The sequence below is a fragment of the Apodemus sylvaticus genome, chromosome 21 (assembly GCF_947179515.1).
Source record: "Apodemus sylvaticus chromosome 21, mApoSyl1.1, whole genome shotgun sequence".
Lineage (NCBI taxonomy): Eukaryota > Metazoa > Chordata > Mammalia > Rodentia > Muridae > Apodemus > Apodemus sylvaticus.
Genome location: NC_067492.1, coordinates 3,065,809 through 3,093,416, shown reverse-complemented (window position 1 = coordinate 3,093,416; position 27,608 = coordinate 3,065,809). Strand labels below are relative to the sequence as shown.

Sequence of the window (27,608 nt, the reverse complement as noted above, 5' to 3'; positions counted from 1 at the left end):
GCTCTAGTTAGAAATGATGTCTTGCAAAAGCTGAGAACATGTCTGGGAGCTCGATGGACAGAAGAACAAAACATAAATGGCAGCTGCCAGGTCAGTGCAACTGTGAGCTAACTTTCACTTCTCTCTTCCAGAACTTTTTATTTTAAGTGCTGGGCTCACACATTTTAGGTGAGTGCTGCACACACAAACACTCACCCATGCACACATTCACCTATGCATATACACCCATGCACACACACACACACACACACACAACCCATGCACACATTCACCCATGCGCACACACACACACACACACACACACACACGCATTCAAGCATACACACACACCCATGCACACAAACACTCACCCACAAACACAGACACTCACCCATGCACACACTCGTGCATACACACACACTCATGCATGCACACACATGCTCACCCATGCACACACTCACACATGCTCACCCATGCACACACTCACACATGCATATACACACTCGCTTTGGTGATAAGATGCCTACCTTGCATAGGTCTTCTGTCCACCTTTCTAGAAAACTACTTCAGAACTACCCCCACACCGCCCTTGAGCACTTGTTCTCAATCTTTGGGAAACTCCTATTCTGCTCTAAGAGGGGCTTGGTGCAGTTGTTTCTTTGTTCCGTGTTTTGGTTTTGAGACAGTCTCTCTCTTCGTACTCAGAGCTACACTCAAACTCAGGATCTTCCTGACTCAGCTTTGAGAACCAGTTTTTGCTTGCTTTCTATTTGTTCTTTTCTTGAGTTTCCCTGTTCAGCTCTAGCTGGCTTACTACTCTCTACGTATAGACCATGCTGGCCTAGAACTTAGTGATCTTCTTGCTTCTGCCTCCTGGGTGTTGGGATTAGAGTTATGTGTCAGTGCACCTGGCCTCTCTGCATTCTTAAGACCAAGTAATTTTTTCCCCTAGAGATGGGATTTCCAGTTTTGAAAATACATCACTTGAAAGACATGAATGTCCTGGCTGGATCTTACCCAAAGTTTATACTGAATGCTAAGGAGATGCCTCTTTCATTCACCCCCAGAAGAGTCTAACTAAGATGCAGCAGGCCCTGGCTCCATCGATCTGTGCTGCTCCGGGCCTGGGGTGGCTGCAGCTGCGAGGTGGCCCAGCCATTCCGGCTGCTTCTGTGCTTCTGGGGGTATATTTAGGCTGTGCCTATTTAGCACTCCCAGAATAGCCACCGTTTTTTGTTTCTCAATCGTCCTCTAGGTTTTTGTTCCTTCCTGCTTCAAATTGAGAGTGACATGTGACATAATTGATGATTTCCAAACCCTCCCCCATTCCAGGAGTCCACCCTTTCAAATGACATCTAAGCCTTTGGGATGTAAACTGAATGTGATCCTCAATCGGTCATATCCCAGACCTCCTTGGGACAGAGGGCTCCATGGCTAAGACAGAAGAGTCAGAGTCCCAGCATCTACTCCCAGAATGCTTTGATCACCACTGCTTAACTTCAGAAAGAAGTTTGCTATGAATTATAGTATATTGGGACGAGGACCGACTTGTGCTCGTTGGCATTGTTTCTGGGGATTCAGATGTCTTTGTAATCCAAGTGCTTCCTGACCCAAGGATGCTCACAGCGTAGGTTTCATCTATTTCTGGATACCAACCAGCCCCAGGGATAGTTGAACTGAGTCCCTTCAGCCCATTTTGTCTGCTCCATGCATGAAGCTCCTAGTGCTTTGAGGATCCTGGGTGAACTGGATCTGTATGTCTTTCTAGAGTGGCTTCTGACCTCCTTACTTTATATACAGCTAATCCCAAATTAGACTCCTGCCGTCAGTAGAGTATCTGGTATCTGCTCCCTCTAAATAAGAGATCAAGGTTAAACCAAAACTCGAGCCTCTTCTGCAAGCACCAAAGGTAAATTGAGCATAGCACAAGAGTCCCCAAGGTCAGTTCCCAGGTCTGAGAGGGACCCAGAGACCCGAGTGGTTGTGCTACTGCCTCGCTTTCTTTCTATTGCTGTATAAAACACTGACCCAAGGTGACCAAGGGGGTTATTTGCTTTACAATTCCAGGTCATAGTCCAGTCTCCAAGGAAATCATAGCAGGAACCTGAGGCAGAAACTCAAGAGTCTTGCTTCCTGGCTCGTTTCCCCTCTGGACCACCCCTCTGTGTGCTGGCCCTGAGGAAATACGTTTCAGATTTCACCTTGGTGATGCCAGTGTCTTACCGACCACAGCTGATATGTGTCAGGTAGTCAGCACCAGTTCTCTCAGCAAAGCAAAGGTTTCACTTGAGTGTTGGGTGCTTCTTCATTAGTAACAACAGATTCTTCAGCCCCAGCACCAGAAACCCAAGACAGTGCACTGGTGCATGCTGGTTTCTTTATGTTGGAAGAGTTAAGAAGGAAAAGTTATGGATGTAGAGAACTGCGCAAAAATACAGATGATGGGATGGGTGATGGTGTACAATTCTTTTCCTGGTTGGTAGACAGTTGTTTTCCTCTGTCCATAGTCAGAAGCAGAGAGGGACAAACTCTGGTGCTCAGCAATCTTTCTCCTTTTTATGCAGCTAGAAACTTCAGTTCATGGGACGGCACTGCCCAGAGCTAGAGGAGATCCTTCACATCAGCTTAACATAATCTAGAGACTCCCTCAAAGACATAGCCAGAGGCTTGCCTCCCAGCTGCTTCTAGAGCCTGTCAAGGTGACAGTATTAACTACAATTGAGGACTGAGCTATACCGCACAGGTGGTGATGCCCATTTGAGTTTTTATCTATCAAGCCAAATACATCCATCCAGGAAAATGTTGATAAATGAATAGCTTGAAGGGTTCACAAAGACCCACTTGTGCGAGGATTGTCTGCAAAGTGTTTCTAACAGTGTACTGATGCCGAGGCTACAGCGCCATGTGCTGAAAGAAGCAAAATGGTGTGGCTGGGGCTGAGCCCTCCAAGGCCCTCTGAGCCTAATGTATGCCTAGCCATACTTGACATATAGGTGTCAAGTTCCCTACTGACCTGAGGAGCCAGGGCTCGAGAGCTCACGACATAGAACACAGTTCACACTTGTTTAAGAGGCAAAGGCATCTGTGCTCAGGACATAGAGCATAGTCTGCACCTGTTTAAGGAGGCAGAGCACCTGTGCTCAGAACACAGTCTATACCCATCTTAAGGGCCAGGGCATAGAGCACATTTCACACCTGTTTGAGGGCCAGGTCACCTGTGTTCAGGACACAGGACATGGCCCACACACCTGTCAGACTCTGCCACAGTGGTTTTCCTGCTCATACAAAATCCAAATGACAGCTCAGCAGGAGTGAGAAGACAGGAAAGAGAAGAGAAAGGCAGTGCTAAGACAGAGAAGAAGCTTCTAGAAGGCCAGGCTGTGCAAACCCCAGTAAAAAGTGTCACCATCCTAGTGGCCATAATAGCAGCCTTCTGGACAAAGCCCTCCATGCAGTGCTCTGGGCGGATGCTCCTCTCTCCTGCAGGAGAAACCAGCCCTGTCCTCAGCAGCACCTTGTGTGTCATCCTGTTTTGTTACTGGCATGCTCTGAAATGTCCGCACCAAGAAAAAAAAATTCAAAGCACCTGGGCCTAGGAAGATGGCATAGTCAGTAAAGTACTCGCCTCACAAGGATAAGGACTTTGTTCAAATCCCCAACACCCACATAAAAAGCCAGATGTAACAGTGTATCCTTAACATCCCAGCACCAAGGAGGCAGAGATGGGGGATCCCTGGGACTTGCTGGCCAGCCTGCTTAGACACGTCAGCGAGCTCTGGGCTTAGAGAGAGACCCTATCTCAAAAAAATAAGGGGGAAAGCAACTGAAAGCTCTCAAAGTCAACCTCTACCTCCACACACAAGAGCACGTCTGCATGAGCACCTGTGCATGTGTGTGTGCATGTGAGTGTGCTTGCACACACACACACATAAATACACATACACAAAAGCTAAATATGGAAAGCAAGAATAGACACTGACTGTGTAATAAACATATTTCTAAGAAGGCAGGAGGGCAATGTCTTTAAAAGCCTGACCCGAAAAGGTTTTATCTAACGACAGAAGTTGTCTCCTTTAAAAAAAAAAAAAAGAAAGAAAAAGAAAGAAAGAAAGCCGTCCCACACTCCCTTCTGAGGACGCCTCTAGCTCTTGTTACCCTTACCGCGTGCTTAAGAGCAGGTTTTTAGAACTTTTACGCTGTTGTGAGCAGAAAGACTGCTACCACCCATTCTGGGGGAACTGAACTTCTAAAAGGAGATGACCTTCCCGTAGCTCACTCCCAAGGAGAAAGCCGGTGAATCACTCACGTATCTGCTGGTAGTATCAGAAAACTCAACAGTTAGGAAGATACGAATGGTCGCTGCTTTGGATTTTTCTGGGTGGACGAGATAGATACCGACAATATTTAGCATATATATGTTGAACGATACCATGTGATCTACACATGACGGGCTCCGTGTTGAATATGAGACACATTCTGTTTTCCTTCCGGATGGTATCCTTGATTGTAAGCTATCTCACTGTTCGAATTCCATTCTATGAGTCCTCATCACATTCTTGCCCGTTTCCCTGACGGCCGACATTCCCACTACAGAAAGAACCCAAGCGTGCATCTTTGCAAGGTATCTTTATGTCAGATTATTTTTTGGTTCAATTTTTTTCAAGATGATATGATGATCAGCTCACTTTTAAGTCTATCTTTATTCTTTATTTGTAAGTGTGTAGACCTATGTATATGCATCTGCACATGCATGCTGGTGTCCAAGGAATCCAGAAGAGGGCATTGGATCCCCTGGAGCCGAGTTAAACATGCAGCTGTGAACTGTTAGACATGGGTGCTGGGAACTGAGCTCAGGTCCTTTGGAAGTGCAGTGAGAGCCTGACCACATAGCCATTTCTTCAAGCCTGTGATAGTTAAAGGTCCACTTGACACAGCCTAGGATCATACGGAAGAGAGTCGCAGTGAGGGACCGTCCACATGGAGGTGACCTGTGGACGTGTCTGAGAGAGGCTGTCTGGGCTGCTGTAATTGGATGTGCAGTGTCGTTCCTTCATCTGGGACCTTGGGCTGTATAAGAGATCAAGTTGTGCACAAGCAAGCAAGCAAGTCAGCGCACGCAGGCCAGCACGCAAGTCAGCACGCAAGTCAGCACGCATACATTCACTTCTCTCTGCTCCTGACTGTGGCTGTGATGTGACTAGCTGTTTGCACTTCCTATTACCTTGATTTCCCCACGTGAATCGTGAGCTAAAGCAAGAATGTTCAGTGGGATGGGACAGGGAGTACCACACCTGCAGGGATGAAGGGTCACCTGTTATTTGGAGCAGGGAGTGGGGCTTGTATTTTGTCTCTTTGCTCTTTCTCTCTTCCTCCTCTCCTTTCTCTCTCCCCTCCCTCTCCCCTCTCCCATCCCCCTCTCTTCCCTCTCTCCCCCCTTCCCCCTCTCCCCTTTCCCATCCCCCCTCTCTTTCCTACCCCTCTCTCCATCTCTCCCCTCTCCCATCCCCCCTCTCCTCCCTCTCTCCCCTCTCTCAACCTCCCCCTCTCCCTTCCCCTCCCCCCTCTCCTTCCCTTCCCCATCTCTCCTTCCCCCTCCCCCTTCTCCCTCTCCCATCCCCCCTCTCTCCTCCCTCTCTTTCCCTCTCTCCCCCTCCCTCTCTCCCCCTCTCCTTCCCTTCCCCATCTCTCCTTCCCCCTCCCCTCTTCCTCCTCCCCTCTCCTCTCCCATGTCTCCTCTCTCTCCCCTCTCTGAGGGCTCTGTCACCAATGGGAAACTAACTGCCCAATGTCCGTGGCCCTAAAGTCATCTGTGTAGTATGATTTTTTTGGTATGCCTGGCCCTTTACAGGACCCCATGTCCTTCAGTGTCAGTTGCCTCTTGGAGTTCTGGGAGCAGGAGAGAATATAAAAAGCCAGAAGAGGCTGAGAGCTAGCAGTAGGATTCAGGTGTAGGATTGAGGAGGTTCCGGGAGACAGAATAGTGTCAGTTAGGGTTAGAGAAGACAGTCAGTGACAGCTAAGATTTGGAGATGCTGAGCTGAGCCAGAGAAGGTATTGTTAGGAGTCAGGAGAGGGATCCACAAAGAACCAGAGACAACGTAAAAAAAAAAAAAAAGAAAAAAGAAAAGAAAAAAAGAAAAAAGAGAGAAAGAAGGAGAAAGAAGGAAGGAAGGAAGGAAAGAAAGAAAGAAAGAAAGAAAGAAAGAAAGAAAGAAAGAAAGAAAGAAAGAAAGAAAGAAAGAAAGAAAGAAAGAAAGAAAGAAAGAAAGAAAGAAAGAAAGAAATGGTTTCAGTTGGAGCTCATCTGGCGTTCCTAGGATAACTAGTGTGGCAGGAGCTCGCTCAGCTTTGAAGTGGGTTTGGTCCTTTCTTTCGCTTACTAACATAAGCACAGAGTCAAGGAGGGAAGACATGACCCAAGGCTGGAAAGACTACAGCCGGGCTGTGAGGGACCATGGAAGAGCGTGGTGTCCACTTCTTGGCTCTCACTCTGCGGAGGTCCACACGGAGTCCGGAAAACGTCCTGGGCGTTTCCGGAGGTGTGTTGGATAACCCTCACTGCGCATGTCTCTGCAGATGCGCAGCAAACAGCCTCTCTCAAGTCGAGCTTTCACCTTCCTGGAACTCTGCACGCACTCCTCTGTTCTAAGATGGGTTGCTCCTTGGTTGGAGTGAGGTTCCTGTTTTAGAGTTGACAACCCAGAGGTAACTGAGTATGTACACAGGGAGCTCAGGAAGGCGGCCTCAACCTTCAGAGGGGTGACATCAGCGGCGGGCCCCAGAGACCCTATGTGTCTGACATTGAACTTCCAGAGTCCTTGTGGAAGGCGACGCTACTGGAAGGTTCTGTCCAGCTCCTCACTTCAGAACTGCCTTTTGGGGCCCAGATCTATTTCTCCTGTACAAGTTGAGGCAATTCCAAGTTTGCTCCCCTTGACTCGCCCTTGGAAGCAAACAACGGCGGAGGGGTGGGTTCTGGGTGGCCAAGGATCGGATGTAGGTCAGTAGTCTACAGCCTGCACAGAGGCGGCAGCCGAGGAATCTGAGTACAGACCAGCTGTGGTCGATGAGTCACCCGGACACTGGCATCAGCTATTTCTGAACTAAACAGCCTCATATCTCCCTCCTCACCTTGAGGGGGCCTTGGTCTTCAAACACACTTCCCTAAGATTGAGGAGGGAAGAGAAGAAAGTTCTCCTGTGATCTTTCCCTACCATGCACCACGCAGGCAGGAAAGAATAGTTAAAACGAGCAGACGATTTCAGAAAATTCTAGAATTTAGAATTGTAAGAATACCATCCATTCCTCCCTCTCCTCCACTCCCCTTCTCCCCCTTCCTCCCTCCCTCTTTCTCCTCCTTTGTCTGCCTTCTCTCCTTCTCTACCCCTGGCTTCCTCCCTCCTTCCCCCTTTTTATCCCCTCTCTCTTAACTTCCTTTCTGCTTCTGCAAAATACATGCTCTAGAAACTACATATCATATTAGACCCGGGACAGGACAAGGTTACCCTCCCCGTGGCGTGCCCAGAAGGGAAAGAATGAAAGCAAATGCCCTCAGGTGCTGGGTTTAACTGTTGTGTGTGGGCTATATCCACAACCCCCTTTAATTTCTCAGCTGCAGTAGAAGAGATTTCTTAAAGACAAGAGTGCTAAGCACAGAACTGAGATTCGGACCCAGAGATCTGGTTGATAAGAGTACTCTTTCCTGAGCTAATGCCAACTCCCAGAAGGAGTTTGTGGAAGATTGTGTTTTCCTTTCCCTGCTGTGAAAAGATGGTTCGTATCTCTAGGACCTGATGTATATAAAAGATAATGTGTCAGTCTCTGTACATCCACTTTTCATGATGGCCACCAGCTAGATTTCTCACAGGTTCCAGAGGAGGGAGTCCTGTCTCCCCCGATGCCAGTCCCAGGAAACAGCATCTCCTTGGCCCCGGCATTGCTGGTCAGTGCTGAGGACTGACTCTGGAAGCCCCTACATGCTAATCATGCGCTCCACCACTCTCCTATGCCTGACATTTCTGACACTATCACTCTCAGCACAGGCCAAGTCTTTGATCATCGATCGCTCTATCCTATGCTCCTGAGGAGCAGAGAGTCACAGACCTGTGCCACCAGGCAGCTTCCAGGCAGCCCCCTCTGCTCAGTTCCAGCACACCTGGCTCTGCCCCCTGGAAGGCACCACCCAGAGTCAGCCCTGAGCACATGAAACTGGACCCTGACAAGGATCCACAGCCTTGCTCCAGCCAGCTCTCTGCTTGTGTTCAGTGTGGCCCCAGTTCTGGGTTTCAGCTCAATACCAGGGGCAGATGTTATCTCCTCACCATGGGGTGTCTGAGGGGTGGTTGGGGGATGGAAGGACCTAGGTGGACGTCCAGCTGTGACATCCAGTGATCATGCTCTCACCCTGGAGACAGAAGAGTCAGCTTGTTGGTTCCGAGAGAGGGAAGTGTATGGGGTAATGGGGAGGGTCACTGAGCACCTCATTTCCTTGACCCTGACCAGACTGGAAGCAACATCCTCACCCCTGGAGGGAACACCTGCCAGTGATGCCCTGAGTTTCTCAGCCAGATTCAGTCCCCCTTCCCTATTGGGCAGGCAGTGCAGGCTCCACTCTGAACGCTTCCGAGCTCTGTCCCTGGTTTGTCTGCTTCCTGGAGCCTCTCTAAGTGATTCTTTTTAAATACCAGTAACCACAAAAATAATTTGTTATTCTTAACTATTTAATTCTGTGAAGGACAGTGTTGCTATTTCACAGTGAATTAATTGAAATAGTCTGCCTACCTTCCCACTCCTGAAAACCCTCCTGCATTTTTTTTTAATTTCAGGCATGCTAAGCAAAAGGCTTCAAAGCACCTACCGTGGGCAATAAGTAGGCAATAAGAAAGACAAACTCCCAATGGGAGGGTGGCTCAATGGGTAAAGCATTTGCCGTGCAAGCATGAGGACCTAAGTTCAAACCCCCAGAAGTCACATAGAAACTTGACTGCCTGTGGTCCTGGTGCTGCTACAGGGAGATGGAGTCAGGGTTAAGAGAACCCTGGGAAGCTCTCTGGACAGCTATCTTGATACACAGAGCCAGAAAACACCAGAGACGGCACCACAGCAAGATGAAATGTGAGGGGTAGTACTGAAAACTATCCTCAGACTTCCAGCACACATGACTTGTGTGTAGTGTTCACATGCACACACATACATACAGTGCATATACACACAAAACAAAATAAAGATAATTGATCATAATCAGTATTTGTTTTTGTAAAGGGAAGATAGAAGAGAGTGGTCATCCTATAGTAGAACATTCCCATGTGGTAAAGATAATACTTTAGGTAACACACCATTTGTGCACACACACACACACACACACACACATATATATATATATATATATACTGTATACACACCTACATACATACATATTTATGTATAAAGGTTAGGATATCTAAGATATCTCCCCAATTTTTAGTATAACGTGTGGCTCACAGAGATCCAAATTCATCCTTTTTAGTGTATAATTATTTTCTGTATGTGGGCGTTGAACCTAGAGACGCAAACATGCTAGGCATGCACCCTATCCCTGGCATTGTCCACAGCTCTCCTTTTAGTTCCATTTGGGGACAGAGTCTCACTAAGTTGCCTAAGCTGACTTTGACATCCCTCTGTCTCTCAGGCAGGACTTGACCTTGTGGTCCTCCTGCCTTGACTTCCGCCTGCCATCATGCCTGGATAACATAGTTTCATTTTGTTTTATGTGTATGTGTATGGATGTGTATGGCTGTTTTGCCCACACATACGCCTGTGCCCAGTTGTATGTCTAAGGCCCTCAAAAGGTAAAAGAGGGAGTCTGATTCCCTGCAACTGGAGTTACAGATGGCGGTGAGCCACGTGTGGATGTTGGGAATAAAACCTGGGTCCTCTGCGAGAGTGCCTGGTGCTGTCCATCACTCTGCCGTCTCTCCAGCCCCTAGTGTAGGTTTTTGCTAAGTGCAAAGTGCATCTTTGACTCTGTGCAAACAAAAACAGTGGAGGAGCTCCTAGCAGTACAAGTCTGCTCTCACTGGACATTCAGCAAAAGACAGTGTTCTGAGATACAGGGAGGCTGCAACAATTCTTACCTAAAGAGGTGATTCCATACACCCCAGATTTTAGCAGGGCCTAGGAGATTATCACTTTATAGTTTTAGAAACTTTCTTTCAGTTATGCTACCTTTTTATAATGCAAATCTAATAAAAATACCAGGAGATAAAAGGCGGAGTTACTGTCAGGACAGCCCAGTGGTAGAATGCTTGCCTAGCATGCACACAGCCCCATTCCCACCCTCAGAACCAGGAGGAAATCTGAGCTGATCTTCAGAAATGACATATTACAGTTGAGGTTTAGAGATGGCTCAATCTATAAAGTACTTGACTTGCAAGCCCAAGGACCAGAGTTTAATTCCTAGAACCCACTTTAAAAGTTGGAGGTGGTGACTTGTGTGGGGCCAGCCTAGCCTACTTGTCTGGTTCCAGGCCAGTGAGATACCTGTCTCAAACAAAAAGGTGGCCTTTGGGGAACAATGGGTAAGTCTTCTAATCTTGGTCTCTGTTGTGAACACACACCTGCAAAACAAACAAACAAACAAACAAAACCCCAAAACAAACAAACAACAACAAAAACCCTGCACATACAGACACCAGCTGGAGTGGGGTGGGGGGGGGTGGAACCTCCTGATAGAGTCTGAGCTTCTCGTCCTCAGGAAGGAACCTGCACTGAGTTGACTGACAGGCTCTGGGCGATCACTTCCATCAGCAAAGCTGCAACTCAAGTGACTGACTCTCTTTAAGACACTTCCTCATGCTTTGGTAGTCTTTAGGAAGCCTAAGCCTCGTTCAGTCCTGCAGCTGTGATTGGACACTGAAAACTCATGTCTGCCATTGCATTTGATCAAGAATAGACCCAAGGCTCTCAGAACTGTAACTTTGTGCTGAAGATCCAAAAGGGCCTTCAGACAACATGGGCCTGAGGACCCCTGAGCAGAGCCCAGGTTAAGGATGTGCCTGGTCTTCCCCTCATACAATGTATCTTGATGGATATCATTACTGTACAACCTAACTGTACAGGCTGGTTTTGCGTGTCAACTTGACACAAGCTGGAGTCATCACAGAGAAAGGAGCCTCCCTCAAGAAATGCCTCCATGAGATCCAGCTGTAAGACATTTTTCTCAATTAGTGATCAACAGTGGGAGGGCCCATTGTGTGTGGTACCATCCCTGGGCTGGTAGTCCTGGATTCTGTAAGAGAGCAAGTTGAGCAAGCCAGGGGAAGCAAGCCAGTAAGATCTCTCCGTAACCCCTGCATCAGCTCCTGCTTCCTGACCTGCTTGAGTTCCTGTCCTGACTTCCTTTGGTGATCAACAGCAATGTGGAAAGTATAAACTGAATAAACCCTTTCCTCCCCAACTTGCTTCTTGGTCATGATGCTTGTGCAGGAATAGAAACCCACTAGCACATTTAATTTACCCTGTGAGCTCTTATCCAAAGAAGGGAATGGCTCTATACCGTCATCAGTAGTGAGTGGTCTTGGGTGGGACAAGTTTCCCAGAAGAGGAATGCAGAGACCGCCACTAGAGGGCTCTGCCGGGACCCGGGAACCTCTTCCCTGCAGAGATGGGAGAGCAACCTTGAGCAGACCCGGCCCTGTGCATCTTCTATCCCTGTGTTTATCTTTGCCATTCAGGAAGATGAATCAAGAGTAGTTACTTCTAGGAGCTGCTTACTCTGCACACCTGGGCATATGCAGGTGGACAGCACCACTAACATCCGGTAGGAACTGCACACGGGGAGTTTTGTGGAGGTAGTACCATTCTCCACCTGTATCCGAGCACCTGCTGCCCTTTTGGAGATTATAATGATGTCATACAGTGCAATAGCAATTCTGAGACAGACTCTGAAACTCTAATAACCAATAATAAGATTCCAGATAGAGCCGGTTAGATGGAACCCTTGGAGTTTAGAGGCTGCAGAAGCTTCATGCATCCATCAGCAAGGAGGTTGGCAGAGCAGCCTTGATGATGCCCGTGAGGGTTTAAGAGTAGCCAATAAACAGCACTCAAGACTGGGTGGCCATTCAAGGTGATCTTGTTGCTTTTAACACGCACCCTTAGCCAGGAACCTCTAGTCTCTAGGGTGGGCACAGTGATGCCAGCATTCCAGTACCTAGAATTTTCTTCTTGTTCCCCCCCGGGGGGGGGGGGGGTTGACCTCTCAAGCCTTTTCTTTTAAAAAGAAATTATTTTTATTTATGTATATATGTGTTGCCTGGCTGTATGTGCTGTGTGTGTGTGTGTGTGTGTGTGTGTGTGTGTGTGTGTGTGTGTGCAGGTGCCAGCTGAGGCCAGAAGAGGGCATCAGGTCCCCTGAAATTGGAGTTAGAGGGGGTTGTGAGCCCTCTTCTATGAATAGGGGGTAAGGGGTGGGGACAGAACCCAAATCCTCTGGAAGAGCAGCAAGTGTTCCTCTCAGCTAAATGGCCACTCAAGTCCTTAAGTCTTTGCTTTCTTCCAAGGACTTTGCGTTTTCTTCCCTGAATAGAGCTGTCTTGGAGAGGGTGGGGGAGGGGGATAGCAGAGAAAATAATCTAGCCCTCCGGAAGGGAATGCAAGCACTCCACCTCCACCTTCACTTTCTGTAAAGCAATTCAGGGCCCCTCCCGGCGTGGCCCAGGCAGAGCCAACTACCTGCATTGATAAACTGGCGCAACACTGTCTTTACTGCTGCCAAGGGTCTCCCTAAGATTCGCTGGCCGGGTGAAAGGGCTCATGGAGAAGGAGGGGGCCTGGGCCCCGCAGTCAGGACACGGCAGGGAGCGAGGGAGCCTTGGGCTGCAGGGCGGGCGTCCCGGGCGGGGGCGGAGCAGGTGAGCCGGTCGGGTGGGCGTGGGGAGTGCACTTGTACGTGACGTTGGAGTTTGCAGCGAGCCGGGAGTAGGAGGCTGTGCGCGCGTGTGTGGAGCGCTGCGCGGCCAGGAGGATGTGCGCGGCGGGGCGGCCACCGCAGTGAGTCGCGGCGACGGGAGCGGGCTACAGCCCGGGGGAGCTGGAGGCGAGGGCCAGCAGGAGGCCGCGGGCCCGGAGAGGCGCGCTGCCCGGCCCCAGGATGTAGGCGATCGGCGGCGGCGCTCCTGCTGGCGGCCGGCTCACCATGAAGAAGCACTCGGCCAGGGTGGCCCCGCTCAGCGCCTGCAACAGTCCAGTCCTGACCCTCACCAAAGTGGAAGGTAAACGTGCGGCCGTGTGGCGCTGGGGTACCCGGGCCTGAGGCGTCTAGTCCCTGACCCAGAGGGACACCTGGCTGCTAGCGGGGCGGGGGCGGCAGCTTCGGGACGCTGTCCGCAGTGCAGCGTAGCTGCTGGTGGGGACCTGGAGGCTCCAGCCACTTCCTGCCGGGGTGACATGCTATCTGCACCCTGGGCTCTTACAGTGCGGTGCACCTGGTGGCTCTGCACCCCTGGATGCCTTTTCTCACTGTCCCCAGGCTTGTGCCCGCAGGGCAAAAGAAAGCCAAGTGCTAACCATTGAGCATGGCCCCTTCTCTCTCTCTCTCTCTCTCTCTCTCTCTCTCTCTCTCACACACACACACACACACACACACACTCTCTCTCTCTCTCTGTGTGTGTGTGTGTGTGTGTGTGTGTGAGAGAGAGAGAGAGAGAGAGAGAGAGAGAGAGAGAGAGAGGGGAGTGGGTGGCCTGGGTTAGGAGCATCTCTCTGGCACCCCACCCCCCAGGAGCCCAGAGGTGAGGCCCATCTCTCCTAGAAGCTAGAGGAGACCAGTCTGGCTGATGAGAGGTGAAGAGAGATTGGCAGGTGAGGGGAATCCCAGCACCAGTCTGTAAACATATTCTTACTCAGGCCTGAAGGCAAGAGAGGGGTTCTGAGAGGCCCTCCAGAAAGTGTTTCTGCACTGCCTGTCTTTTCTGCAGCACGGAGCCGCCCCCAGTCGGGGGATGTGAGAGAGAAGGGGCCACGGAGGAGGGTTGTGAGTTACTCAGATACAGCTGTCATTCTGCTGGCCTGGAAGAGGACCTTGCTTTCCAAGGGAAAGGGTCCTCTTAGCTCTCAGCTCCTCCTGTAGGACACAGCTGCAGAAGGAGGACCTCTGGTAGCTAACAGAGCTGGCTAGGGGGAGGAAGGAGTACCTGTCTAGGGCCCAAGAGCCTCCCTCCAAGTCTTTGCTGATCGGAGTAGGCATAGCTCCAAAGACTCTGGCTTATGCCCACACCCTGAGTGGGGCCTCTATGGATCTGTGAGGTTCCTGTACCCACCTGTGTTGTTGGAATAAGCCCAAGGACCAATTGCTGTCAGACCAGTGGTTCTCAGCTTGTGGGTTATAGACCCTTTGGGGTTCACATATAAGATATCCTCATATCAGATGCTTACAGTATAATTCACAACACTAGGAAAATCACAGTTATGAAGTAGCAATGAAATAATCTCATGGTTTCAGGGCACCACAACACAAGGAACAGTATTAAAGGGTCACAGCATTAGGAAGGCTGAGAACTACTGCACTAGACAGAGGTTGGTAGGTGTGTGTTTCCAGCTCCACACTGGATCTATCCTGTTTCCTGCAGATAAGGACAGTGAGCCCAGAAGGATGGCAGACTGGTACAAAGCCTACAGATGCTATATGGCCATGCACGAGAAGTCATAAGATGTGGGACCCCAAAGTCGTCCCTTTTTAACAGAGTGGCATCTTGCACCACTGTGCAGTCCTCATTTCTCTCTGCTTTTCTTTCTCTGTGACTGTCTCCTCCCTCAGCATCCTATTCTCAAGAAAGGCTTGGCACTGATTATCAGCACCAGAAATTAGCAAAAGTGTGTGCTTGCCTAGGGATGGTAGTGTTGTGAGCCTCCTTCTGTACTCATGTGAGTGAAGAGGGGACCCAAAGCTGGAGTATGCATGTGGAAGCTCCTTCACAGAAGCTAAGCACGTCCATCTGCTAGGAAGGCAGGTTGAGGTTGTTTCTCCAAGGCAACTACAGGCAATATGCGCCCCTAACCAGCTTCAGGGAGGCATGCCTGAGCTAACCATCAGTGTGAGGCCTTTACATTATGAGTTATAACAGTTGCAAAATTACAGTTATGAAGTAGCAATGAAATACTTTTATGGTTGCGGCTGGGCACAACATAAGGAGCTGTGTTAAAGGGTCACAGTGTTAGGAAGGTTGAGAACCACTATTCTAGACAGGTTGGGGGAGAGAGAGCCAGAGAGCGAGAGAGAGAGAGAGAGCGAGAGCGAGAGAGCGAGAGAGCGAGAGAGAGAGAGAGAGAGAGAGAGAGAGAGAGTCAGAAATGCATTCCAAGGACACAGCAGGCATGGGGGAGGGTCCTGGAGGTTGCCTCGGGAGATAAACTGATAGCCCTCCCCCATTACCTTAGTGAACAGGAGTCTTCCTTCTACACTCCCAGGGCAACCAACTTATCATGGTCATTTCCATTTGCATGTCTGTGGCTCGCGGCAAAGGTGCAGAATTAAGACCCAGACAGATGGAGGACTGACTCCACCCCTTGTAAAGTATGGCTTGAGTGTATCACCCCCAAGCCTCAGCTTCCTCAACTGTTAAGGAGGTGAGGTACAGCCTGCCTCAACAGAGCACAGTGTCAAGAATTACAGTTACGGCAATACCTGACATGCGCCCATCACAGGTGCTGTGTGTGTGTGTGTGTGTGTGCGTGTGAGCACACATGTGTATGGTTAGTTCTCCGGTCACAGATCCTCTCATTCTGCAAACATCTTCCCTCCCTACATATATAAGACAAGTCAGCGGGCCAGCGGACAGGCCTACTCCTCACTCATAGACTCACACAGAGTACTTTTCCTCTACCTGACTCTTCCCTTAACATTTTTGTTCAGTCTGACTTGGGGTATATTTTTCTAAATGGTTTACATACCGCATGTTTCTTTGGAGTTGTTGAACCAATTTGTTTTGTCTTGAATGCACAGGGCAGGATGGTCTGCGTTCTGGAGCTGTCTGTGTGTGAGCGGTTGATAGGCTACAGGGGTGGGATGCAACGTGCAAGAAATATTTATTTGCTTGTGCAGTGTGTCATCTGAGGGAAGGCAAGAAGGCACCAGCATGTGGTACATATAAAACCAAAATAGAAAATGCAATGCTTGGTTGAACTTGGAGGCAGGAAGATGGACAGAATGACTTCATTGTTCAACATTTACTTATCTCTCTGTACTTTGTGTCCCGTAGCTGCTGAGCAAGACCCTGAAAATGACGAACTGAACAGCGTTAGCTTCGTTAGTTTGAAGGAGATATATGAGTAGATAAAATATCAGATAAAGGGTAAAAAAAAAAATCCAGCACAGAAGTCAAAACAAAAACATAAAAGCTAGAAATTGAAGAGACGTTCCTGGGGAGGAAGCCTTCTGAGGAGGATATCTTTGTGGAAAGGAGAGCATCTGAGGGACAGACTTCTGAGATCAGGCTTCTCTGGGAAGTCCTGATGAGAAGGCCTGGCTGAGAGAAAGCCTTCCTGATGAGATGTTCTTCTGAGGAGGAGGCTGAGGAGGAGGTAGATTTCTCTGAGGAGAAGGCATAGAGAAGAGGCCTTTCTGATAAGGTCTTCTGAGGAGGAGGTGGCCTTTCTAAGGAGGAGGTGGCCTTCTGGAGGAGGAAGTCATAAGGAGGTGGCTTCTCTGAGGGGAAGGCAGGAGGAGGCAGACTTTTAAAAAGAAATCCTCTAAGGAGGCTTTCCCAACAAGATGCTTCTGTAAGAGGAGGCCCTTCTTGAAGAAACTTCTTTCTTTAGAGGTTTTTCTGAGGAGGAAGATTTCTTGAGGAGAACAGCCTTCTGAAAGGAGACTTTCTTAGGAAGAACCTTCTTAGTGGAGGCCTTTCTGAAGATGTAGCCTTCCTGAAGAGGAAGCCCTGTAAGGTAGAGGTAATATCACAGAGACCAGGGGATATGAGAAAATCTGTTTGGCTCAGAGGGAAGGAGAAGCTACTTCAGAAGAAACAGTGTGTATAGGCTTGGCTCGGGGAAGAATGAAGAGAGGTGGGGCTAGCCCTCTGGTGGAGAGTCTGGAGACTTAAAAATGTCTTCTGTTCAGGTGAAGGCTCCCATCAGCTCTCATGGGGTTCTGGGTTTCATACTCCTTTTCCTGGCTTTCCTGTCAGGAGAAGATGCTGAGTATTGATGAACAGCATGTCTCTAGTAGAGCAGCAATTACCTCAATCATCTATATTCACAATCAGCTAAGTCATGGTCAATAAAATTACATTCACTGGGAATTAATAGTTGAGAACAATACAGTGAAGTCCCCTAGGAGGGCCAACTGTCAGCATTGCGGACACAGGAAATGCTTTGATGTAGGATGGATAGAGTTTAAGGCCCAACCCTCTCACAGCTGAATGAGTCAAGCTCTCAGGAGTAATTTCTCTTATATAAATCGGGGTGATATGTTTCTTTTAATAAAGACAATAATAGCTTTATGCTGCAGTGGTGAGATTTTCAGTTTGGTTTTGATATTTTTGCTGTTAACTATTTGAGTTTTAATTTTTTGTTTTGTTGGTTGTAGTTTTATGTTTAGTTGTTTATGTGGGGGTCATGGTGTTAGGGTGGGTTCTTGGGCATGTGTGAGTGTGCATGTGTGATAAAGTATGTGGGTGTGGATATATATATATGTGTATGTGTGGATGTGTGTATGAATATGTGTGTGAGGGTATGTGAGCATATGTGTGAGTGTGTGCATGCATGTGTACATATATTGCATTTGTGACTATGAGTGTATGTAGGTGTATCACACATGCATACATGTATGTCTGTCACACATGCATGCACACGTGTGCATTGTGTGCATGCACGTGTGAGTGTGAGCACATGTGTGAATGTGTGTGCACATGTGTGTGCATGAGTGTATGTGCATGTGTAAATGTATGTATGTGTGGGTGTATGCATTGCATATTTGTCTGTATTATATGAGTGTATGTGTAAGTGTGTAAGCATGTGTGTGCATGTATATGTGTGAGTGTGTATATGTATATATGTGTGTCATGTGTGCATGCATACATGTGTGCATGTGTCTGTGAGTGCATGTGTAAGTGTGTGAGCATATGTATGAGTGTGTATGTGTATTTAAGTATGTGTGTACATGTGTATAAATGTGTGCATTGTGTGCATGAGTATGTGTGTGTGTGTGTGTGAGTGTGTGCGTGTGCATGTGTGTGTAGAACTCAAAGGCCAACCTTAAGCTTATTTCCTCAGGTGCTCCTTGTTTGTTTTGTTTGTGCCCCTCGATTTTTGAGAGAGAGTCTCTCATTTGCCTGGATCTCACTGATTGGCTGAATTGACTGGCCAGAGCACCCCAGGATCCTCCGCACTCTGAAATTACAGATGAGGCACACCACTATGCCCAGATTCATTGTTTATTTTAACCTGGGTTCTAGACAATTGAATTCAGATCCTCCTGCTTGCGTGGCAAGCACTGAATTCAGGTCCTCCTGCTTGCGTGGTGAGCACTGAATTCAGGTCCTCCTGCTTGCGTGGTGAGCACTGAATTCAGGTCCTCCTGCTTGCGTGGTGAGCACTGAATTCAGGTCCTCCTGCTTGCGTGGCGAGCACTGAATTCAGGTCCTCCTGCTTGCGTGGCGAGCACTGAATTCAGGTCCTCCTGCTTGCGTGGCGAGCACTGAATTCAGGTCCTCCTGCTTGCGTGGTGAGCACTGAATTCAGGTCCTCCTGCTTGCGTGGTGAGCACTGAATTCAGGTCCTCCTGCTTGCGTGGTGAGCACTGAATTCAGGTCCTCCTGCTTGCGTGGTGAGCACTGAATTCAGGTCCTCCTGCTTGCGTGGTGAGCACTGAATTCAGGTCCTCCTGCTTGCGTGGCGAGCACTTGACTTACTGGGAATCTCCCAGCTGAGTGGTTGCTTTTGTTCTTGTCTTAGTCAGAGTTTCTGTTCCTGCACAAACATCATGACCAAGAAGTAAGTTGGGGAGGAAAGGGTTAATTCAACTTACACTTTTACACTGTTGTTTATCACCAAAGGAAGTCAGGACTGGAACTCGAGCAGGTCAGGAAGCAGGAGCTGATGCAGAGGCCATGGAGGGATGTTCCTTACTGGCTTGCTTCCCCTGGCTTGCTCAGCTTGCTCTCTTATAGAACCCAAGACCTCCAGCCCAGGGATGGCCCCACCCACAATGGGCTAGGCACTCTCACCCTTGATCACTAATTGAGAAAATGCCCCACAGCTGGATCACAAGGAGGCATTTCCTCAAGGGAGACTCCTTTCTCTGTGGCACAGGCTCTGTTGGCACGAAACCAGCCAGTACAGTTTTGCTTTGTTTGTTTGTATTTTGTTTTGAGATACAGTTGCTGTGTAGCCCAGGCTGGCCTGGAATTCATAATCTTCCTGTCTCAGCTTCCTTAGTGCTGAGATTGTGGACATCCACTGCTATCTCATACTAATAATGATGAATGAATGGCAGCTGACCATATTACAGATTGTGGCCTATGGAAGCTTGTGCTATTAGTCCAGTTCCTTCTATAGAAGAATGAACCCTGTTACATCATTCTACAAACAAGGCTTCTGAGGCTCCCAGGACTGTGCATATGTGTGTCTACACATGTATGAGTGTGTGCGTGAGCACATGTGTATGTGTACATGTGTGTACACATGTGTGTGGCTGAATTAAATGTGCACATGTGTATGCATGTGAGCACATGTGTGTACATATGTGTGAGCAGATATGTGTATGTGCACATGTATGCATATGTGTATGTGTGTGAGTGAGAATTACATGAGCTTGAGGCACTTGGTAGGTGCTCAGAGAATATGTGTACCCTGAGGCTCCCAGTGTGGTGTGTGTGACTCAATGATCTGGACCCCCATCCAGGCTCCCAGGATTGGTGCCTCTGCCCCAAGAATGTGAGGCCATCTCTGCTGCCCCCAGAGCAGGTCTGGCTGGCTGATCCCTACCACTGAGTATATTAAACAACTGATGGGAGATTTATTTCAACTCACAGTTCTAGAAAGTTCAGCCTGTGGCATTTTGCCATTTGCACTAGCACAGAGCATCATGGCTGCTGGTGTGTGCCATAGAGGACAGTTCACACCACAGCAGGTAGAAAGCAGAGACTAAGTCAGGATATAACAAGAGATAATATACTCCAAGGTCCACCCCACAAAGATGTGCTTCTTCCACCAAGGCCCCACCTTCCGAGTTCCCAGAAGCTCCCAAAATAGTGCTACCAGCTGGGGGGCAGGGTTAAGCATTCAAAACATGGACCTGTGGGGATGCTTCGTATTCTAATCATAATACTGAACAAAAAACAAATAAAACCTCATGCTAAAATACTCAGTGATACCTCTGCAGGTCCAGTGCTTCTGAGTCAGGGCAAGTAGATTCTTGGCAAAAGGTCTCTGAACCCAAAGAGCAGCATCTGCTTGGTCAGACCTAAGCCAGAAATATCCAGGATAAGGACAATTATATGCTAATTAAATCTATCGTCTATAAAGCCACAGGGTTTCTGAACAAGTGGGGAATGGCAGGTTTGTGCACGTGTGAGTAGATTACCTGTTGCTGGGCTGAGAGACGGCTCAGTGAGTCAGAGCATTTGCCATGTTAGCACATAGAAATGAGTTCGAATCCTCAGAACCCATGTAAAGTGCCATGCATGGGTGTTTGCATTCTTGTACCCCCAGAGCTGCATGGAGCAATGGGAGGAAGACCCCTGGGGCTTGTGACTTCACTCCTAACTCAATGAGAGACCCTGTGTCCAGGGATAATGTTGCAAGTGACACAGGGACATCTAGCTTCTTCCTCTGATCTCTGCATTCAAGCCTGCACAAACACATGACCAGTACCGCCACACCTACATGGCATAATAGTCAAACACATAAATGAATAAATATTATCCATTGACATCTTTGTGATTTCCATGGAAGAAGTGTAAAACAAATGGACATTTCAGCAAGTGTGAGCTCACTTCTGCCTGAGACTGATGTGGCCCAGAGTTCACTCCTGCCAATAACCCCTCCTCTTTGGGAAAATGGCATGAGCCGTGTGTGTGTGTGTGTGTGTGTGTGTGTGTGTATGTGTGTATGTGTGTGTGTGTGTTTCTGCATGTGTTTGTGTATCTGTGTGTGTCTCTGTGTGTCTGTGTCTGTATGTGTGTCTGTGTGTTTCTGTGTGTGTCTGTGTCTCTGTGTATCTGTGTGTGTCTGTGTGTGTGTGTGTATGTCTGCGTCTGTGTATTTGTGTCTGTGTGTGCCTGTGAATTTGTGTATTTGTGTCTGTGTGTGTGTGACTATGTGTGTGTCTGTGCATGTGTGCATATGATAGAAGCTATGGTAGAAAAGCTTCGAGAGTGCCTGGTTGGATGAGCTTAGAAGATGACTTACGTGGTGAACTGATCATCACCAAGCATGAGAAACTGAGTTTGATCCATATAAAAAATGGAGCATGGAGGTATGTACATATATTTCCAGATTGAGAGAGGTGGGAACAAGCGGATTCTGGGGCTCACTGGCCCTCAAGTAGTAAATCTGTGAACTCCAGGTTCAGTGGAAAAACATATCTCAAGTAAAAATAACAATAATAATAATAATAATAATAACAATACAGAGAGTGGTTGAAGAAAACACCTGGCCTTGACCTCTTGCCTCTACATGTGCCATACACACATATGCATGCACACCCCTTGCACACGCATACACATTCAAAAGAGAATGCCTGCTGGAGAGAAGCGAGTAGAGATGAGGACACACTGGGACTCTGCTGTGTGTGTGTGTGTGTGTAGGTCTGTGTGTAGGTCTGTGTGTGTGTGTGTGAGAGAGAGAGAGAGAGAGAGAGAGAATGGTGCAGTTGAGTGACATACTGTGACTGTTGCCATGAGCAACCACTGTACCCCATACAGCAGGATGAGGACAGGACAGAGGACCAATCAACAAATCAAGGTGCTGGAGATGAGCAGAGTGCTAGGAAGGGAACAGCACCAAAGAAACCTGGAAGACTGAGCCTGCATGCATCAGAGGATGGAAAGACTTCTGGCAATAAGAGCAAATAAAGGAGGGGGCCACCTTTCTTCGAGACCAAGAAAGGGGTCAAGTTTGAGCAACTCTGAGATCTCAGCAGTGCCTACAGGGGCAGCCAGCAGGAGACAGGTGGCAAAGTCAGAGGGAGAATCAGGTCTCAGGTAACAAATGGGCAAGTACACTGTTCTGACAGGCACCTTGTGTATGAGATACTGGTGGAGAGGAGAGATCTAAACAGCTGCACTGAGGACTAGAGAATGGGGCAGTATGGAGTCCGTAGGAAGAGAGGCAAGGGAAAGGGCCAGGGTTAGTGATACATCAGCCACAGCCAAGAGAGGGTGTTCTGCAGAAACCGTCTTAAGTGGGTGATGGTATGCTGGCCTGATGGTGAGGGGTAAGTCTACGGGCTTAGAATGGGGAGACGGTTGCCAACTGGGCATTGTAAGAGCCTTAGCCTGAGCAGTTTGGGGAGTTGTAATATCTTGAAGGGAAGAGTAGATAGGTAGGTGCTCAGGACACGGAGGAGGAGGAGAGCCACAGTAGGAAAACACAGGTAGAGAGGAAGTGGAGCTGTGAGCCCCTGAGAGGGAGCTGGGAATAGATGCTGGGCCGAGAGGCAGCAATGTGGAGGCGGAGGCGGGAAGCCTCAAGACCCACCCCGGGTTACTTTGATCTTCGCAACTAAGGAAGTGGAGTTTTTCATCTGCCTTAGATGATGGATACAGACCAAAAGCTCCAAGAGGTGGGAACAGGTTCAGAATAGCTCTTCAGGGAGAGAGCCAAAGAGGGATTTAATTCTTAAAAGCCTTTCTGGCGAGTGAGGCTTTCTCACTGGGTAAGACATCTTGTACCTTGGGGGAAGGGCCTCGAAGGAAGAACAAGGTGTCAGGACACCAACCATCTTTTCCTACCCCTGCTGCACTCACTAATTAATATCTCAGACGTGTCACCTTGGCCCCTAGGGACCTGCTGTCTCTTTCCTCAGGACTAGATCTTCCATCAGCTCTTTGAGCAGAGACATTCCATGAATCCAGCAAGTGGCTGACTCATTGAGAGATTGCTGTATCAGATTAAAGCCCTTTGCCAACATAACCTGAGGTAAAGAGTAGAGCTCTGGGGGACCCAGACGGGACAAACAGGGACAGGGGTGTGTGGGCACGGGCAGGCATGTACCCGTGTGAACTTGCCAATGTGCACTTTGGGGGGCAATTTTGTGCAGCAGGACTCCAGCTTGTTCCGTAGTCAGTTAGCATCAAGAAGTTAAGAGACGGAACTCTAGACAATAGGGTTACAAAAAGGGAATTACAAACAAACCCAAAGAGAAGCTAAAACTGGGCAATGGGAGAGGTGTTATGGCTATCCAGGCCACAGGTTTTGTGTGTGCATGCGTGTGTGTGTGTGTGTGTGTGTGTGTGTCTATGTGTGTCTATGCCTGTGTCTCTGTGTGTCTCTCAGTGTGTGCCTGTGTGTCCGTGAGTCTGTCTGTGTATATGTGTGTCTGTCTGTGCGTGTCTGTATTTCTGCCTGTCTGTGTCCATGTCTATGTCTCTCTGTGTGTCTGTGTGTCTGTCTGTGTCTATGGGTCTGTGCCTCTCTCTGTGTATCTCTCTGCATGTGTCTGTGTGTGCCTATGTCTATGTCTGTGTGTGTATCTCTGCATGTCTCTGTGTGGCTCTTTGAGTGTGTGTCTGTGTATGTGTGTGTGTAACTGTGTGTCTGTGTGTATCTGCATATGTGTCTGTGTATGTGTATCTGTGTATGCATATGTCTCTGTGTGTCTGTATATGTGTCTGTGTGTCAGTGTGTGTGTGTCTGTAGGTCTGCATATCTGTGTGTATATGTGTCTGTGTATGTATGTTTGTGTCTGTGTTTGTATGTGTATATGTCTGTGTGTGTGTGTGTAACCTCCATGCTCTGGTAGACTTTCTATGCCATTTCCAAGGTGCACAAGGCCCATCTTGAGCAGAAGACTGACTTGAAAGGCCATGTTCAGTACCCTAAGGCCAACCCCTCCATCCCTCACCTCCAAGTTCACTCTTGCCTCCTTAAGGCCGCTGCTTCTTTTCTGTGAACAAGGGAAGCTCAGAAAACAGTTTTCAATTCAAGATAAACTGTTCAGTGGCCTGTGCCTTCAGCTGTAAGTCTGATCTGTTGTTTTGTTTGTTTCCATCAGAAAGTCCAGCCAATCAAAACTAGAGGGCTAGAGGAGTGGCCCAACCTGGCAAGCAGCCCACACAGTCATGTGGAGTAAAGTTGGCCAGATGCCCCTTCCTGAAGGGTCCAAAGGCTGCAAGGGAAAAGCTGCTTTCTAGAGGGGCAGTCCTGCATATAACCCACCCACTTGTGAACTCACATTTACCCTGAGAGCCTGAAGTCGAAGGTTCTAGACATCATCTTCAACAGGGAAAAGCACTAGAAACTATAGGTAGTGGGAGTTCACCTGGATGCCTGTGAAGGTGGGAGACCGCTGGAGCCGTGGCAGCCCTGAGGTGCCTGCGCATGCGTGCAGAGACTCAGGAGCACCCTGAGCTTGCTGGACAGGCTGTGACTAGCAGGGCATGAGGATTAAGACTGATCCAAGGGAGCGCACATTGTTTGGAGCAGGAACAGCTACACAATCCTTCTCAGAACAGATACCAAGGCTTCCTCCAAGGCATGCACAGCCTGACTTGGATCGTTTGCTGGCCAGCCAGCTCCTTACGGGACAGAACTGGCCACGGGCTGTGTGGTTGCAGGCCTATCTTAAGCCCATGAGGCAATGCCAATAGAGCCACATGGGAGTTATCTGGAGACGGATGAGTAAGGGGGAGGGGCTCCAACAAGGGCTCTGGTCATGTTCATTACCTTTCCAGTTGTTGGCAGCTCAGAGAAGGAAGGGTCTATTTCGGCTCATGGTTTTGGAGGTTTTGGTGCATAGTCTTTAGCCTCACTGATGCTGGGCCTGAGTGAAGCAGAGCATCATGGGAGTGGAGCAATATGGAGAAGTCACTGTTCAGGTCATGGCAGACAGGAAACAGGAAATGCAAGAATAGATATAACCCTAGGACACGACCTAATTCCCTTCAACCAGGCCCCACCTTCCACAGCTCCATGCCCTCCAGATAGATAATTCACTCAAATTTTGAATCCCTCAGCGAACCAAGCTGCTGATAGGTCAGAGTCCTCATGTTGCAACCATTTCTAGAAATGCCCTCCACAGAACACCCGGAAGTGTCCACCATCACAGGTTTATAAGAGGAATGTGGGCTAGAAGAAAGGGCCTGAATCCAGCTCTCATCTACCTCAGGTAAACCTTCAGAGACACCTATATGATCTCCTCTCTACTCCCCTCCCCCACCTCATACCCCTAAAGTCACCTCCTGTGATAGTTTGAGTAAGTATGGCCCCCATAGGTTCATATATTTGAATACTTGGTGTCTTAGCCAGGGTTTCTATTATTGCACAAAACATCATGACCAAAAAGTAAGTTGGGGAGGAGAGGATTTATTCAGCTTACACTTATACACTGCTGTTCATCACCACAAGAAGTTAGGACAGGAACTCAAGCAGGTCAGGAAGCAGGAGTTGATGCAGAGGCCATGGGTGGGATGTTTCTTACTGGCTTTCCTTCTTTTTCTTTCTTTTGAAAGATTGATTTATTTTATGTAGATAAGTACACTGTAGTTGTCTTTAGACACACCAAAAGAGGGTGTGTCAGATTACATTGAAAATGGTTTTGTGAGCCACCATGTGGTTGCTGGAAATTGAACTCAGGACCTTCAGAAGAGCAGCCAGTACTCTTAACCACTGAGCCATCTCACCAGCCCACTGGTTTGCTTTCTCTGGCTTGCTCAGCTTGTTTTCTTATAGAACCCAAGACTACCAGCCCAGAGATGGCACCACCTACAATGGACCCTCCCCTCTTGATCACTAATTGAGAAAATGCCTTACAGCTGGATCTCATGGAGGCATTTCCTCATGAGAGGCTCCTTTCTCTGTGAGAACTCCAGCCTGTGTCAAGTTGACACACAAAACCAGCCAGTACACTTAGTCACCAGTTTAGTGGAAGTGATAGGGAAGGATTAGAGGGTGTGGCCTTGTTGGAGAAGGTGTGTCGCTGGGGGAAGGCTTTGAGGTTTCAGAAGCCCACATTAGGCCCAGTCTTGGCCTGTTTCCTGCAGGTCAGGGTGAATTCTCAACTATGGCTTCAACACCACCCCTGCCTGCTGCTGCACTCCCTACTATGATGGTCATGGACTTACCCTCTGAAACTGTAAGCAAGCCAACAGTTAAATGCTTTCTTATAAATGTTATCCTGGTCATGATGTTGTCTCCTCATAGCAAATGAGCAGCAACTAAGATACTTCCCCAAGTCTTTACATTGACCAAAAAGATCAGTTTCTAATATAAAACACCAATTTCATTTATATAAAGATGTCTCCCAAGAGTCCATAGTTTCTCCCATCTCTATACATTGCCTCCACTGGGGAAGTCACTTCACAGCTAAAGTTGAAATAATTCACAAGGGGAAGAGCTGTTGAGGGGAACCCTCTCCTTCTGACCTCCTGTGCTTCCCTCTCCTCCTAGAAGGGTATCAAAATAAAGCCTCTGCCACCTATGCTGGTCACCAAGTCCTGCAGAGTAACAGATCTGGGTCCTCATGAGCACAGCACACACATGGGCCCCTGGAATTCATCAGCCACACACACCACAAACTACAGAGCCAATTGCCTTTGTCCCTTTGCACTTCTCAAGGTGGGAAGGTATTGACATGCTGACCTGCTATGGGCTCTCTTCTCAGCTTGCAGCAGGCTGTCTTCTTGCTGGGTTCTCACCTGGCCTTTTCCTATATGTATGGATGGGAAGTGGGGATCTCTATGGTATTTATTCCTGTAAGAACACAAATGCCTGGGACTGGGAAGATGGCTCAGCTGGCAAAGGTCTTGCCCTGCAAGCATGGGGACCTGGGTTCCATTGCCAGAGCACACATAAGAAGCCAGGTGTACAGATATGCCAACACACAGTTATGACCTCAGCACCAGGGAAGTAGAGACAGACAGGCCATTGGAGCTGGCTAGCCAGCCAGCCTAGCTGATTTGGCACACTCTAGTTAATTTAGAGACCCTGTCTCAAAAGTCAGGATCAATGATTCCACCTATAGCTGGTCACCCAGGTCCTGCCAAGTGGCAGGTCTGGGTCTGTGCTAGGTCCTCATGAGCACAGCATACATTCTGCCTTGTTCCCCTGAAATTAATGATCCCAGCATGGACAGACTGCAAAACCCAGCTACAGCTTTTGTCCTCACACTTATGGAGGTCGGAAGGTCACTAGGAATGATACCCCAGGTTGACCTCTGACCTCCACATATATGTGCCCACATACAAGAAGAACGCTCATCCCATCAAGCTAGAACCTCATTCCAACTTCATTCACTTACCTTAATCTCTTCTCCAGAGATCCTACCTCCAAGTGCAGCCACACCAGGCTTCAGGACTTCGACCTATGATTCCGAGATGCATGCTATCTCCCTAGCACACTCAAATCCAAACATATCAAATCCTAGCTCAGAGCCCTACAGACTGTCAGGCTCTTCTGTCCTTACGGGGACCTAAAGTGTCCCACATCACAGC

The 27,608-nt window shown here is 48.5% G+C and overlaps 1 protein-coding gene across 1 annotated transcript in view; it reads left to right on the top strand.

Annotated features, from left to right (window-relative positions):
- The first annotated feature begins 12,954 nt into the window (after nucleotides 1-12,954).
- Slc35f3 (solute carrier family 35 member F3) overlaps nucleotides 12,955-27,608 on the top strand; it is a 104,067-nt gene continuing 89,413 nt past the window's right edge. Inside the window, exon 1 of the mRNA XM_052166502.1 lies at nucleotides 12,955-13,229. Coding sequence (XP_052022462.1) covers nucleotides 13,154-13,229 — 76 coding nt within the window. The 5' untranslated portion in view covers nucleotides 12,955-13,153. The remainder of the gene's footprint in view (nucleotides 13,230-27,608) is intronic.